The 13,044-nt window shown below is 42.1% G+C and overlaps 1 protein-coding gene and 2 pseudogenes across 1 annotated transcript; all 3 read left to right on the plus strand.

Annotated features, from left to right (window-relative positions):
• The first annotated feature begins 410 nt into the window (after positions 1-410).
• LOC120268565 (NADH-ubiquinone oxidoreductase chain 4L-like) lies at positions 411-1,302 on the plus strand. Its single transcript, XM_039275906.1, has 2 exons — positions 411-492; positions 1,049-1,302. The coding sequence occupies exons 1-2, from the start codon at positions 411-413 to the stop codon at positions 1,300-1,302; spliced, it is 336 nt and encodes a 111-aa protein (XP_039131840.1).
• A 7-nt stretch (positions 1,303-1,309) lies between these two features.
• LOC120268756 lies at positions 1,310-2,037 on the plus strand (annotated as a pseudogene).
• A 5,815-nt stretch (positions 2,038-7,852) lies between these two features.
• LOC120268757 lies at positions 7,853-8,299 on the plus strand (annotated as a pseudogene).
• The last annotated feature ends 4,745 nt before the right edge of the window (positions 8,300-13,044 follow it).

The raw sequence follows: 13,044 nt of genomic DNA on the forward strand, positions 1-13,044 counted from the left end.
TCAATGGATACATAAGGGTCACATAAGACCGACCTTGTAGACAAGAGTGCAGCCACTGCTTAACCCATCCTCTCAGTGTGGACCATTCAAGGAAATCCACCAACCATCTTGGGAGACTAAAATAAGTCTTCCGGAATGATAGAGAAATCTTTAGGTTTCATATGATTTCATTTCATTTAATAAGTAGTTAATAATGAAAGCACGAAGATATGGGTTAAGAGGACACCCCCTACCAAGCCAAAGCTAAATAGGAAGTTTAGATTGAAGTCCCATCACATAGACCCGCTCATAGCGCTTAGGCCTATTAGAGTGAGCAAGAGATGCAATAGTTCGAAAGCCAGCACCACCTACTCTGGCAAGGGTTGTAAAACGCTTGACAGAATAGGTCATTTGGACCGCCATGAGCCAAAATGGATGGTGGCGGTGTTCTCAAACGGCGAAGCCTTGGTCTCAAGCCTGAACTCAAGAAACCAATCTTGCGTCGGAAGACTGGTGAAATTCTACTCTACGAAAGAAAGAGAAAAGCGATATTAGGCAAAATCACCAATGTTGGATTATCCTATATCAGGATTAATAAACAGAATAAAAAAAGAAAACTGAACTGAAAAAAAAAAAATATGATATTTGATCAGAAAGTTCATAAAGATTCTTCGAACCCAGGCATTAACACTTGCTGTAGGAAGAATATCAAAAATTTTGAAAAAGAGAGAGGCGGTAGCTGGCGAAAGAGTCCCATATTTTGAGTAGACAAGAAAACGGGTGGGTGGGTCCTATGATCCGGGGAAGGAAGTCGGCCAGCTTTTAAAGCAAGTAAAGTCCAGGAAGAAAGATTTCATTCCTTATACAAAGTGATAAGGAAGGAGATCAAAAGAAGGAGAGCAGAAAACTAGAACCGAAAGACAAAGAAGAAGATTAAGAAAAAGTCAGGCTTTCCCTGGACTCTATGACGCAGGACTTCCTCACATAATTTGAATTTCTCTGACATTCCACGTTTCCGAAACGGATCTTATAAAATATTTCACATTTTCTATGATCATCTCCATTTTAGGTATTCGGGGAATCCTCCTTAATAGACGAAATATTCTTATTATGTCAATGCCAATTGAATCAATGTTATTAGCTGTCAATTCGAACTTTTTGGTATTTTCCGTTTCTTTGGATGATATGATGGGTCAATCATTTGCTTCATTAGTTCCAACAGTGGCAGCTGCGGAATCCGCTATTGGATCAGCCATTTTCGTTATTACTTTTCGAGTCCGAGGGACTATTGCTGTCGAATCTATAAATTGCATTCAAGGTTAAACATAACTAGAGGAGAGTGACCAAATACATACGAAGTTATCTTATCCTTTCTTTCTTTTCCTTTTTTTACTTGGCCGCCGGGGGAGCGCATCCTGTCCTAGACAACTTCCCGTTCCGTTGCTGAAAGATAGATACGGATAACGTTTCCCAATGAGATTTAGTTCAACGGATATGCTGGATAGAAAGACACTATTTGCTGCTATTCCATCTATTTGTGCATCAAGTCAGAAGAAGATCTTAATCTATAATGAAGAAATGATAGTAGCTTGTTGTTTTATAGGCTTTCTCATATTCAGTTGTAAGAGTTTAGGTAAGACTTTCAAAGTCACTCTCGACGGGAGAATAGAGTCTATTCAGGAAGAACCGCAGCAATTCTCTAATCCTAACAAGGTCATTCCTCCGAAACTGAATGAACAACAATGATTACTTAGGATCAGCTTGCGAAATTGCGGCACCATAGTAGAATCATTACCAAAGGCACGTTGTGCACCTAAGTGCGAAAAGACCGTGCAAGCTTTGTTATGCCGAAACCTAAATGTAAAGTCAGCAACACTTCTAAATGCCACTTCTTCCCGTCGCATCCGTCTTCAGGACGATATAGTCACAGGTTTTCACTTCTCAGTGAGTGAAAGATTTGTCCCCGGGTGTACGTTGAAAGCTTCTATCGTAGAACTAATTCGAGAGGGCTTGGTAGTCTTAAGAAAGGTTCGGGTGGGGGGTTCCATTTGTTAAGAATAAAGAAGAGGAATAGAATCTAATTAAAGTGTTCATGCTAACAGAAGAGCGGATCCAATACACATAAGACTTCTTTTTCTCATGAAAAAAAAAAGCAAGTACTTACTTTAGGAATTTTTTTAAGTAATCTCGGCCAGATATATTTAAGCCTCCGACGGTTCCATATTTTGCCCCTGTTTTCTTCCAGAAGAAGCGGGAGCCTTAGTTAGATTAGATTAACATTTATGGGCGCTCAACCAGGTAACCTAACCATCAAGAACAAGTATCCACTTTGATTACAGACTTCTTCGACTAAGCGCTTCATACTTTTTTAAGTTGGATCTACGGTTGGGCTACAACCAGGTGTGTATCACAGAAGGAGACGACCAAAAGATGACCTGTGTGCCTTCTTCTTTTTTTTTTAAGGAAAAAAAATTCTCAACGCCCTTACGAGGTAGTGATGAGTTAAACTACTCATGTTGGCATGGAAGTCTGTCCGATAAACTGATTCTATTCTGCTACTAGGGTTCCAAACCTTACCCTTAGTTGTAGAAAGACGTTTCCTTATTAAGAGATGCTTAAGCTATTTATAGTTGGTATTTCTAAGTCAGAAGGTGGGCAAAGAGAAACTCAAAAGTAATTTACTTCAGTCTCAGTACTGAAAGACGTGACTTCAAGAGTTGATTTCGGAAGGTCGTTTACTTCCTGCAAATTTTTTTTTGTAAGAACGAAAGTAAATTTTGACAAAACAAAATAAGGCACGATTGATAGACCGTTGGATGAGAATGTTTGAATGGGAATTGTCTTAGCAACAGGCTATAGCCATGAGTAAAAGCTGCTGGGAGAGGAGAAAAAATCTTTCATGAGAGAGGGATGAGCAACTGACGGATTGGGAAAAAAATAGGTAGGCCTTTTGAGCGGTCATTTAGGGGGCTTGTTAGCGACCCATCATTCTTCTGTAAGCTGTCAGAGTCTGATCGAAGCAAGCAAGAGATACAGGAATCATTGCTCATAGATGTGAATTGAGAAAGAGAGGACTTCTGACTCTGAGCCTACCCAACGCAAAAATAAGTTTCAGCTATTAATGTAGCCTCTTGTCGCTACCTACTAGAGGAATCCCTTATATACCACTCAACAAAAGAAAGGAGAAATCCCATAAGAATCGATGACCTATACTTCAACTAAAGTCACAAGGCAATCAAGAGTTCAAGAGCACAGCACAGAACAGAGGAAATACACACGTTGAAGAACGAAGTCTAAGGTAAAGAAAGAAAGGTAGAGTGGGCTTCTAGTTGCTCTGCTTGGATTGGCATGGCTGTCTCCCTTTGCTAGTTGAGGCTCGGCCTTTGACTCTGCTTGCCTCTACTTTTCATGTCAAGCTGGGTATCCTTTTTTTTTTTAATTGTTTTTCATCTCCTCGGACAAGACCCTGTATAAGTCGACGTCTTAACCTGACTTCCTGAGCTCAGTTGATTGTTGAAGCAGTAGCTCTGGATCGAGAGCTGGATGCTTATCTTATTATAAAAAGGGGAAAGGCGTAGGCGTAGGCTAAAAGAAAGCATCTTCCTCTGGGCGTGAAGCGCTATGTTAGTGTTTCGTCCCCTACTTTATTTGTTTCCCCCTTTACTGAAAAGGTCAAATGGGTTCCCTCCTTACACAAACCAGATAAGGTTTCGAGTGTCCATCATGTTGATGGATCTTTTCTTGACGGCTTTCTAGTTTAGAGGAAATCTTTCATTCACGGTTCAAACCAATCCGGATTCAGAGTCGACCATTTCTCTAGCACTTGATCTGAACTTTTTTTACGGTTACGGTGCTTTGCCTCCTCTACTTTTTTTTTGGTATACCACATCTATTGTTTTCATCTTCTTCGGCATGTTAAACTGTGATTGATTCCTCAACGAGCTTCTGTTCTGCCTTTATTTAATAGGAGGTTTTGAACCCCAAACACCATTATTTTTCTATGAGATGGGAACTAAGCTAATGCGCAAATTGGGTTTTTACTGGCTTCGGCTTTATTTATTAAAATAAGAAATCACTTCTTTGTCGTCGCTTCCCAGATTTTTCAAATGAGCCAGCCCGGAATAAAAAAAATTTTCACTATCTTCCCCGTCTCTCCATCAGAAATTCAAAGAAAGAAAGACTCACAGGCCAACCCCTTATTCAAGGGGATGAATCAGGTGCAGGGGTTAGCTTTGGATTCATATAGGTGATATGGGAAAGAGTATGTGGGGTTTTTTTACTTCCTTAGAGGAGAAGCCAATGAATTGTGTGATCGGTAAAGTGGGTAAATAGCTAGTGGCCTGTACCAAAGGTTATCTTGTGCGTCTGTTCGCAGGAGAAAAACTCCTATTTTTCTTGGTGAGGAATCACTCTAGATCTCATGCACAAGGATGGAGAAAGGAGGACACTTGGCTGTAATCGCTACTTTCTACTGTCCAGCATGGTCTCTTAAGATGCATCCATACCCTGCAAAATCACCTCTAAGAGAACCAATTGTGCGTGCTCAAGCACCACATATCTGGGTCTGGAGGGCACCATGAACACCATGTGGGAGATGGAACAGTAAATTTTACTGAAATCTGCCAAGAGTCTAGGAATTCTATACTCTTGGGAGCGTCATCCACTGCATCTCGCAAACTAAGGAATCTAATTCCGGTATCCCTAGAGATCATAACTATTATATTATCTCTTCCCATGGCTTATATTGATTTTGGAAAATTTGAGAGTTACGTTCACCCGCGGTACACTGTTGTACAAAAAGAAAGTGTCTTTCTTCGGATTTGCATAACCCAAAAAAGGGTCTCAGACCCACCTAATCTCCTTATCCCATGTGAACCGCCCTTTCCTACGAGACCGACATCTGCCAAGGATAGATCTCCACACTTTCTTTGAATAGGAAGACCAAAAGAATAAGTGATCATGGTCTTCCACGTGCATCCTGCATAAGCAGCAACTAGATCGACTAATTAGAATACTATACCACAAGAGACCAAGATATCTTGAGTGAGCAGTGCTTTCCGAAGAGCCATCCAAGTAATAAAAGAAAACTGAGGTACATGGCTACTAAACCAAACCAATCTAGCCCATTCAACCTTCAGCCTGAGATTCTATATAAGACTTTCTCATGCAGAATCTATAGAATACTCACCATCTGGGCTTGCTGTCCACACAATTTAATCACCATGACACTTCATTAGAATTTTGATATCTTCAACCTCGTCTCAAACTTGATACAAATCAGGTGATAAAGGAAAAAAAGGCATCATTTTCCATCTTCAACAATAAATGCTAACCTAATTGGGTACAAGAACTTCTCACCTAAAATATGTAGAAGAGTACTACACGGTCGAGCCACATAGCTGTAAACCGTTCCCTATAAGAAAAGATAAAACACAACATTTTCTGCCATGCTAATTTGAAGAGCTTCACTTTTTCTTTTATCAGAGAGGGCTAGGTTGATTATCTCGGAAGGAAAGAAACATTTTTTATTCGAAGCAAAAAAAAAAAATGGTATTACCGGATGCTTGAGGAGAAAAAGACTAAACATATCCAATACTTCTCATTTCCAACCGCTTAAAAACGAGCTTCAAAGCAAAGAATGACCCTCTTGCTTTTCGCCTTTGCTTGAGGTCATTTTTCTTATTTCTCTATAAGTTCTTCGAGATGTTGCTCTGATTGGGTTGTATTCTCTGAAGCATGAACATCTTCTTCAGTAGTCTTGATCATGCAAGTTCCTATGAGTTCTTCGATAAAAGAGTCCTTCGATTGAGGGCTTCATCTTTCGGATGCTATCAGTTGGAGTTGATATAATCTACCCCTCTTCGATTTCCTTGCTTTGCCCTGTTTTCATTAAAGCCCTCAAAGAAAGCTAACAAACTTCGGTTGCCCAGTTGCGGCAATGAATCCATCCCTCTTCCGCTTCTGCTCGGTCAATGAAATCTTAAGATTCCTTAAGACCAACATCTGGACAGCTTGAGATTCGGGTAGAGGTATCTCGGTTTTATGATTAGAACCTCCCTAAATCTACTAACAAAGGCTTTTCAAAGTCCTCTTCAGGGCGTTGAGCTCTGTCCTGAAGATCGGCGATGGTTGGCTTCTTGCCAATGAGATAGGATGGTTGAGAAAGTTAGTGGCGAGATCCTCGAAGGATGTGATGCTACCAACCCAACCGGGAGACTCCCGAACCACCTAAATCATCTCCTTCCAAGCTCTACCGGAAGAGATAAATATGGTTGTCCTTATTATCCCGGGGGAGTGTCAAAAATGAAAAGTAGCAAGTGATGGTGTAGGTCACCTTTCCTATCAAACTTCGCAAACTTAGGTATCTTATACCATGGTGGTAGACTAACATTTGGACAATGGCACATAGCTGCCAGAGAAAATTTTTAAGTTGTAGCCGCTTGGGTTAACTCTAAGACCTGTCGCTCGAAATCTTCCCGGGAATTGAAGATCAAAAGATGAGATGCATTCCCGGTTGGATGAGGAGGGGGGTTAGGGGTTAACCCCAAAGGAGACTCTCTTTCAAATCCTACAGCCGAGGGGATTCGGTCATGGGGTCCCTACATTGGGTTGTGAAAGGGTAGCCTGAGTTAGGGCTGGATAGATAGACCAGGAACATGGGAAGAAGGCTCTTGCTTTTGCTAGACGAGGATAACCCCTGATTGCGTTGAGACAAAGAATCGATCGGGTATAGAGGTTGTTGATAACCCAAGTTGGGTTGTGCCTATTGACCGGGGCAGGGGGAGGAAGAGCCAAGTGTCAGTAAATTGAGACAACTGGACATGGTTTGACCGACTGGTCATGGGTGGAGCATGGCTTTCTTGACCCGATGTCAGATGACAGTCAGACTGAGGAGGAGTCGGTAAAGTAGTATGAAAGAAGGGATTTCGTCTGTTGTCTATTAGTCATTATACTAGTAAAAATTGAAATAAAAATAGCATTCCTTCCCTTAACATCCATAGCAGTAAATGATTCATCCCAATCCGGATGTTCAGGAAGGGCATTAAAGAGATGGTTCTGTCAACAGTCAGAGCGAGAGTCAGAAGCGGCAGTAGAAGGAGTAGGAACTATAGATGCCAAGTAACTAGGCAGAGGAAGAGAAGCAGTACTCGCATTTTGGTTGGCGATGTGGATTGGCCAATTGCATTCATCTTAATATTTCATACGATAGATGCTTAGAGAAAGGGATGAAAGTATTAACTTGCTTACTATGTCAATACTGTAATGCTCCCAATATATACCTTGACATTTTCGCATTACACCACCAAGCAAAAGGATGTCCTGCTTCATATAGCAAAGAAGAATTTTTTTATTACATTCCAGATTTGACAGACAAACTTGTTTAGGGTAGTATAAATCCCTTTTTAATTTCTTGCCCTCTTTGGAAAAAAAAAGTGGATTATAAAGATCTTGTATGTTGATCAATATGGTGCAAGGATGACAGGCGATATTTTCAGGGACACATTCCATTTTGTGATTTAAGAACTAATGGAATGGACTGCGAGAGGGCCTGAGATCCTCCTCCATCACAAAGTCACTGAGCTCGATATGATATTACAATACAAGATAGGATTTAAATGATTATGAGCATAATGGTGAAGTCTACAAAAAAGTCAAGGGTGTGAAAGGGACTCTTTATCAAATAAAAAGAAACCACCTTTCTTTTTGTTTGATTTTATAAGTACCGTAGGTCAGTCATCCATTCCGACGATATTAGTTATTGAAGGAAACAAGGGAGTTGGCTGATAAAGATGGACAGTAACGATCGCGTAATATCAATTTTTTGGCCTCGTCATCGAAAGCCGCTTCCAATTGCTCAGAAATTCTCAGCTATATGGGGGACTTGGATGGTGAGCAAAAATAATTGATCAAGAAGTTGGTCAACTTTCACATGATAAATGGTAAAAGAACTAGAGTTCGTGCTATTGTTTATAATACTTTTAATCAACTAGCTCGAACTGAACGCGATGTAATCAAACTTATGGTTGACGCCGTAGATAATATAAAGCCCATATGAGAAGTGGTAAAAGTAGGAGTCACAGGTACTATTTATGATATCCCTGGGATTGTAACCAGGGATCGTCAACAAACCTTAGCTATTCATTGGATCCTTGGAGCTGCTTTCAAACAACGTATAAGCTAGTGGATAAGCTTAGAGAAATGTTCATTTGCTGAGATACTGGATGCTTACCGAAATAGGGGAATTGCACGTAAGAGAAGAGAGAATCTTCATGGACTAGCTTCCACCAATCGAAGTTTCGTGCATTTCAAATGGTGGTAAAGTGATACCACATGAAGAGCTCTTACTCATTCAGTCATTTTCGAAGGTTAGAAATGTTTGACCATTTTCCTTTTATCATCTTCATATAGAAAGAAAGTCGGCCTTCCTCAAACTCCCCCCTTCATTCATTGAGTTGGAGGAATACCGAGATCGCCGATGAATCATTTTTGAAGTTTCGATTGGAATCGATCCAGAACCATTCTGAGCTATACCAAATCGATAGCGTATGGAAAGGGCTTTGCTCCGTTGGTATAGTAGGTAGAGCCATTTCTTGCCCTTGCCCTTGAGCCTTAGATAAATAACTTAACTGGATAAAACGATTCCTCAATAGGAAAACGAGAAGCTCCAACTGGATCAATTGGAACTGGAACAAGCTATGCTACCTTTGGCTCCGCCTCCGTTCCGGTTTCCGGTTCAGGGTCAACTGGAGCTTGGTCAGGTACTAGAACTACGAGTTCCTTTCTCCCTAACAGTCGAGTAGCTTCCGCTCCTCCTATGTATGAGTATTTCAAAATTGTAAAGATCCTCCTCTAATACGAATGTGTAATCGGAGGATGTTCGCCATGTAGATTCTTGATCCTAGAACGGGGGATGGAATGTGGCTGCTTCTGGGGTTGAAGTTCATGATGATTCTGAAGTTGATGACAGGGTCGCATGCAGGGGTGTGCCCCTATCTCTCCGGGGAGGAAGAGAAGAAGTGCATGGAAGGGTGAAGAATGAACACTCGACTAAAAGGAGAGGGAAAGAGAGAGCAGTATCTTATACACGTATTAACAACCAACCTGAACTGCACCGGAAGGGCCATCTCCGACTCCTTAGGGGATGAAAGAGCATGAACTAATCTCTAAACCGATGGACTTATCTGAGAAATGAGATTGGTTAGCTGCTCCCTCAAAATATTGGTTCATTGACCGGAATAGAAGGCATCGAAATCTTCGAACCATCGCCTTACAGCCCGAGGTTCCCAAAAAACCGATTCCTCTTGAATCGAATATTTGCATTTGATCCGACTTCGATCGGAGAATGCCTATGGAATTTTCACAGATGTGGTTCGCCCGTCACCCGGTTGCTTACTGATCCCTCGGGTAGAGGGATCAGGGGGGAAGGGATAAGCCTAGATGTCACTCCATCGATACAACGTATTGAGCGACTTCGATGAAGAGGGAGATGCTCCTTTACTCGACTGGAAATGACGGGTCGACAACTCCGAATCACAAGCTATTGACAACTAACTAAACTACTCCGGATGAGGGGTGAAATATTCTGCCTTCCTTCGAGTATACGCGCTTTCTCACTAAATGGGGGAAGGGAAGGATTCAATACCCCACCCAGAAAGACGTGTTTTCCATTTTTTAAATAAGGCATGTAAGCCTCTTTGTCCCTCCCGGTGCGGTAGCAGAAGCATTATCAGCTCCCGAACGAAGTAAAGTCTTTCTCTCCTGGCTCTCCGCCCAATTTCGATCTTTCTGCTGCCCAATCCAACAAGCCTTGAGTGGTTACCCCTCCTTCCGAGAAGTGTCATGATCCGGACTGAGATGAACAGCTCCCGAAGAAGATGAAGCTACCGAGATGGGAATTAGGAGCTGCTCTTCCGGCCGAGAAAGCGATTGAGAAAGCCAACAATTCTTTCTATCCGGATCTTTATTCCGAATATCTTAGATCGAACATCACAAGCCTTAGAACCATAATTCACAACTCACTCCCGACCGATAAGAGGGGCCTCCGTCCAACCTCGAGAGTCTTGAATGCTCCTTCCATCCATCAAAGCATGATAGTTTCATTTTATGGTCAGAACTCAATCCCAGTCTGGGGATGGTGAATTAGACTCAGCCTATGCGGGCCTTATACTCGATCCACCGCTGGGAAATTCTCATCGAGCTATGATTATCCAGCAAGTACTGTTGGGATAGTAGAGGCGTTGTCATAATATAGATGGTAGCTAGTAGGGGTGGAATCCGTGGCACCAACATAACATTTAGTAACTATGGGATTGCTGGTTTTCCTAATTCTTAAGCTTTTTGTTACAGATTAGCCTGTTGTGATCAGAAGCAGAGGACACATTACATTAGTAGCGGGTTCTGAAGCAGGTATCAACCTTTTGTTTTCGGCCAACAACATCTACTCATATCTAGCTTCATGTTATTTTTTAACACAGCGATCAGCAAGCGGGGGAGAGTCAAGTAAAGTACAACACAGAACTGATAGGGTGGGGCACGCCAAAGCAACCGGGTATCCCAGAGGGGTTAGTACTCAAGCGCTGGCGCCTTCTTTTTTTTAAAGGTGAAAACGCAAAAAACTACAGCGCTAATAGCAAGGGCTTTCGCCCTTGCTTGTTCTTTCACATCTTGTGCTTAATCCCTTGCTTGTTTGCCCTCGGGCGCACTAGCGCACTATGAATTTGATGCTGGACTTTGCTGGGTTGGGGAGAAGCAAGTTGTACCTTAGATTGACCAGGAGACATCAAAAAAAGAATTCTTGGCATCGAGAGAAAGACGAGATTCCTTAAGTTATTTAGTGAGTGCTTTCTTTTTTTTGGCTTGGCTTGGAAAAAGAAAATGAAATATGAACAACTGCGCTGGTCATAATAGATCAACTTGAATACTGGAGCAAGAAGATGCATTCAAGTTCCATTTCGTGGGAAGGATGACATACCATGATACTTTCTATTTTATCGAGCCCTGCTTTTGTCTCTGGTTTGATGGTTGTACGTGCTAAAAATCTGGTACATTCTATTTCATTTCCCAGCCCAGTCTTTGGTAACACTGCTGGTTTACTTCTTTTGTTAGGTCTCGACTTCTCCATTTTGACAAAAAACCCATAGTTCAATAGCTATTTCGGGTTAAGAAGATGTGAAAGCACATTTCTCTCTATAAGACTATAAGAATAGTGTGTTCCGAGGTGTGAAGTGGGAGAGAAGAGATGTCATAATTAGGGTTTTGAATAAGACAACCTTTGCATTTTTTCTTTTTAATAAGAACTATTTTTCCTATTTTCCTTTGAATAAGAGCTATTTTTCCGCAGGACCTCCCCCATAGTATCATCACCGCAGTAGAGTTTAACCATCAAGTTCGGGGATGGATTAGTGTGGTTCCTCTACGCCTAGGACACCAGAATATTGAATTATGAGCGAAGAAAGGATTAGAGAAAAACATATTGGCTAGTGATTGTGAGGCCCCAATTCTTGACTGGAAGGGACACCAAAGGCCTCTACCCTTCCATCCCTTGAATAGATAGAGAAGGAGGGCGGGGCTTTTTGTTTTTTTCATGTTGTCAAACAGTTGAACAATGAAAAATAAATGGCTAGTGCCTCGATTGAATTGATCAGTCATGTAGGAACAAGGTTCAAATCTCTCGGTCTCGTTAGGATGCCTCACTGCATACATCACTCGCACTTCCACTTGACACCTATCATAATGATAAATGGCTCATCTCGTCGTGACCTTATCTTAGATTCCTAATATACATCGCTCCATCCCAGAGGGCGGAGAACCCAGTCACTCGTCTCGTACTGTGCTACCGGAGGCTCGGGGAAGTCAGAATAGGAGAGCACTCATCTTTGGGTGAGCTTACTACTTAGATGTTTTCAGCAGTTATCCGCTCCGCACTTGGCTGGGTTTACCATGGGCACGATAACTGGGTACACTAAAGGTGCGTCCTTCCCGGTCCTCTCGTACTAGGGAAACATCATCTCAATGCTCTAATGGCCGCACCGAATATGGACCGAACTCTCTCATGAAGTTCTGAACCCAGCTCACGTAATGTACCACTTTAATGGGTGAAAAGCCCAACCATTGGAACATACTACATCCCCACATAGTGAAGAGCCCACATCGAGGTGCCAAACATTCCCGTCGATGTGAACTCTTGGGGAAGATCAGCCTGTTATCCCTAGAGTAACTTTTATCCGTTGAGCGACGACCCTTCCACTCAGCAACGTCGGATCACTAAGGCCGACTTTCATCCCTGCTCGACGGGTGGGTATTGCACGCCTCCATTACCCTTTGGGAAGCCTACACCCCATAGAAACTCTCAACCTGAGACTGTCCCTTGGCCCGTAGGTCCTGACACAAGGTTAGAATTCTAGCTCTTCCAAAGTGGTATCTCACTGATGGCTTGGGCTACCCGGAAGGACGCCTTCTTTGCCCTCCACCTAAGCAGCTCAGGAAAGGACCAAAGCCAATCCCAGGGAACAGTAAAGCTTCATAGGGTCTTTCTGTCTAGGTGCAGGTAGTCCGCATCTTCAGAAACATGTCTATTTCACCGAGCCTCTCTCTGAGACAGTGCCCTGATCATTATGCCTTTTGTGCGGGTCGGAACTTACCCGACATTGAGACCTCACCAAACTCAGGCTATCTCATGGTACTATATAGTACTAATGAAAGACAATGTTTGGATAGATATTGTCGGTGCTCCACAGTTGGTAAGACACTGGAGAGTGAAGTAGGGTGATTCTGATGTAATGCTGAAGAAATTCGACTATATTTGGTATAGGCCTCCAATCCTATCACCTGTCCTATCTCGAACTGGTAACTGTTTCAGGGTTTATTAGTTGGTATTTCCGGGTGCAGCTCAGTGATGTTACCGTTAGGCATAGTGATAAGTGCTTGAGTAGACATATTTTTATATATGTTTTACATGCATTGAGCATCATTTTTACTGTGGTTTATGTCTCATATTGTGTATTTGGTGTTCTTTTATGCATATAGGTTGTGAATGCCTTGAAGAGTAAAAAAGAAGCAAAGATA

This window comes from Dioscorea cayenensis, chromosome 9 (assembly GCF_009730915.1).
Source record: "Dioscorea cayenensis subsp. rotundata cultivar TDr96_F1 chromosome 9, TDr96_F1_v2_PseudoChromosome.rev07_lg8_w22 25.fasta, whole genome shotgun sequence".
Taxonomy (NCBI): Eukaryota; Viridiplantae; Streptophyta; class Magnoliopsida; order Dioscoreales; family Dioscoreaceae; genus Dioscorea; species Dioscorea cayenensis.

Bases quoted from the DNA above. Each gene is read 5' to 3' on its own strand.
- LOC120268565 (XM_039275906.1), top strand. From the start codon at position 411: ATGGATGGTGGCGGTGTTCTCAAACGGCGAAGCCTTGGTCTCAAGCCT. The intron at 493-1,048 runs GTGAAATTCTAC...TCTCCATTTTAG, and splicing joins AATCTTGCGTCGGAAGACTG to GTATTCGGGGAATCCTCCTT.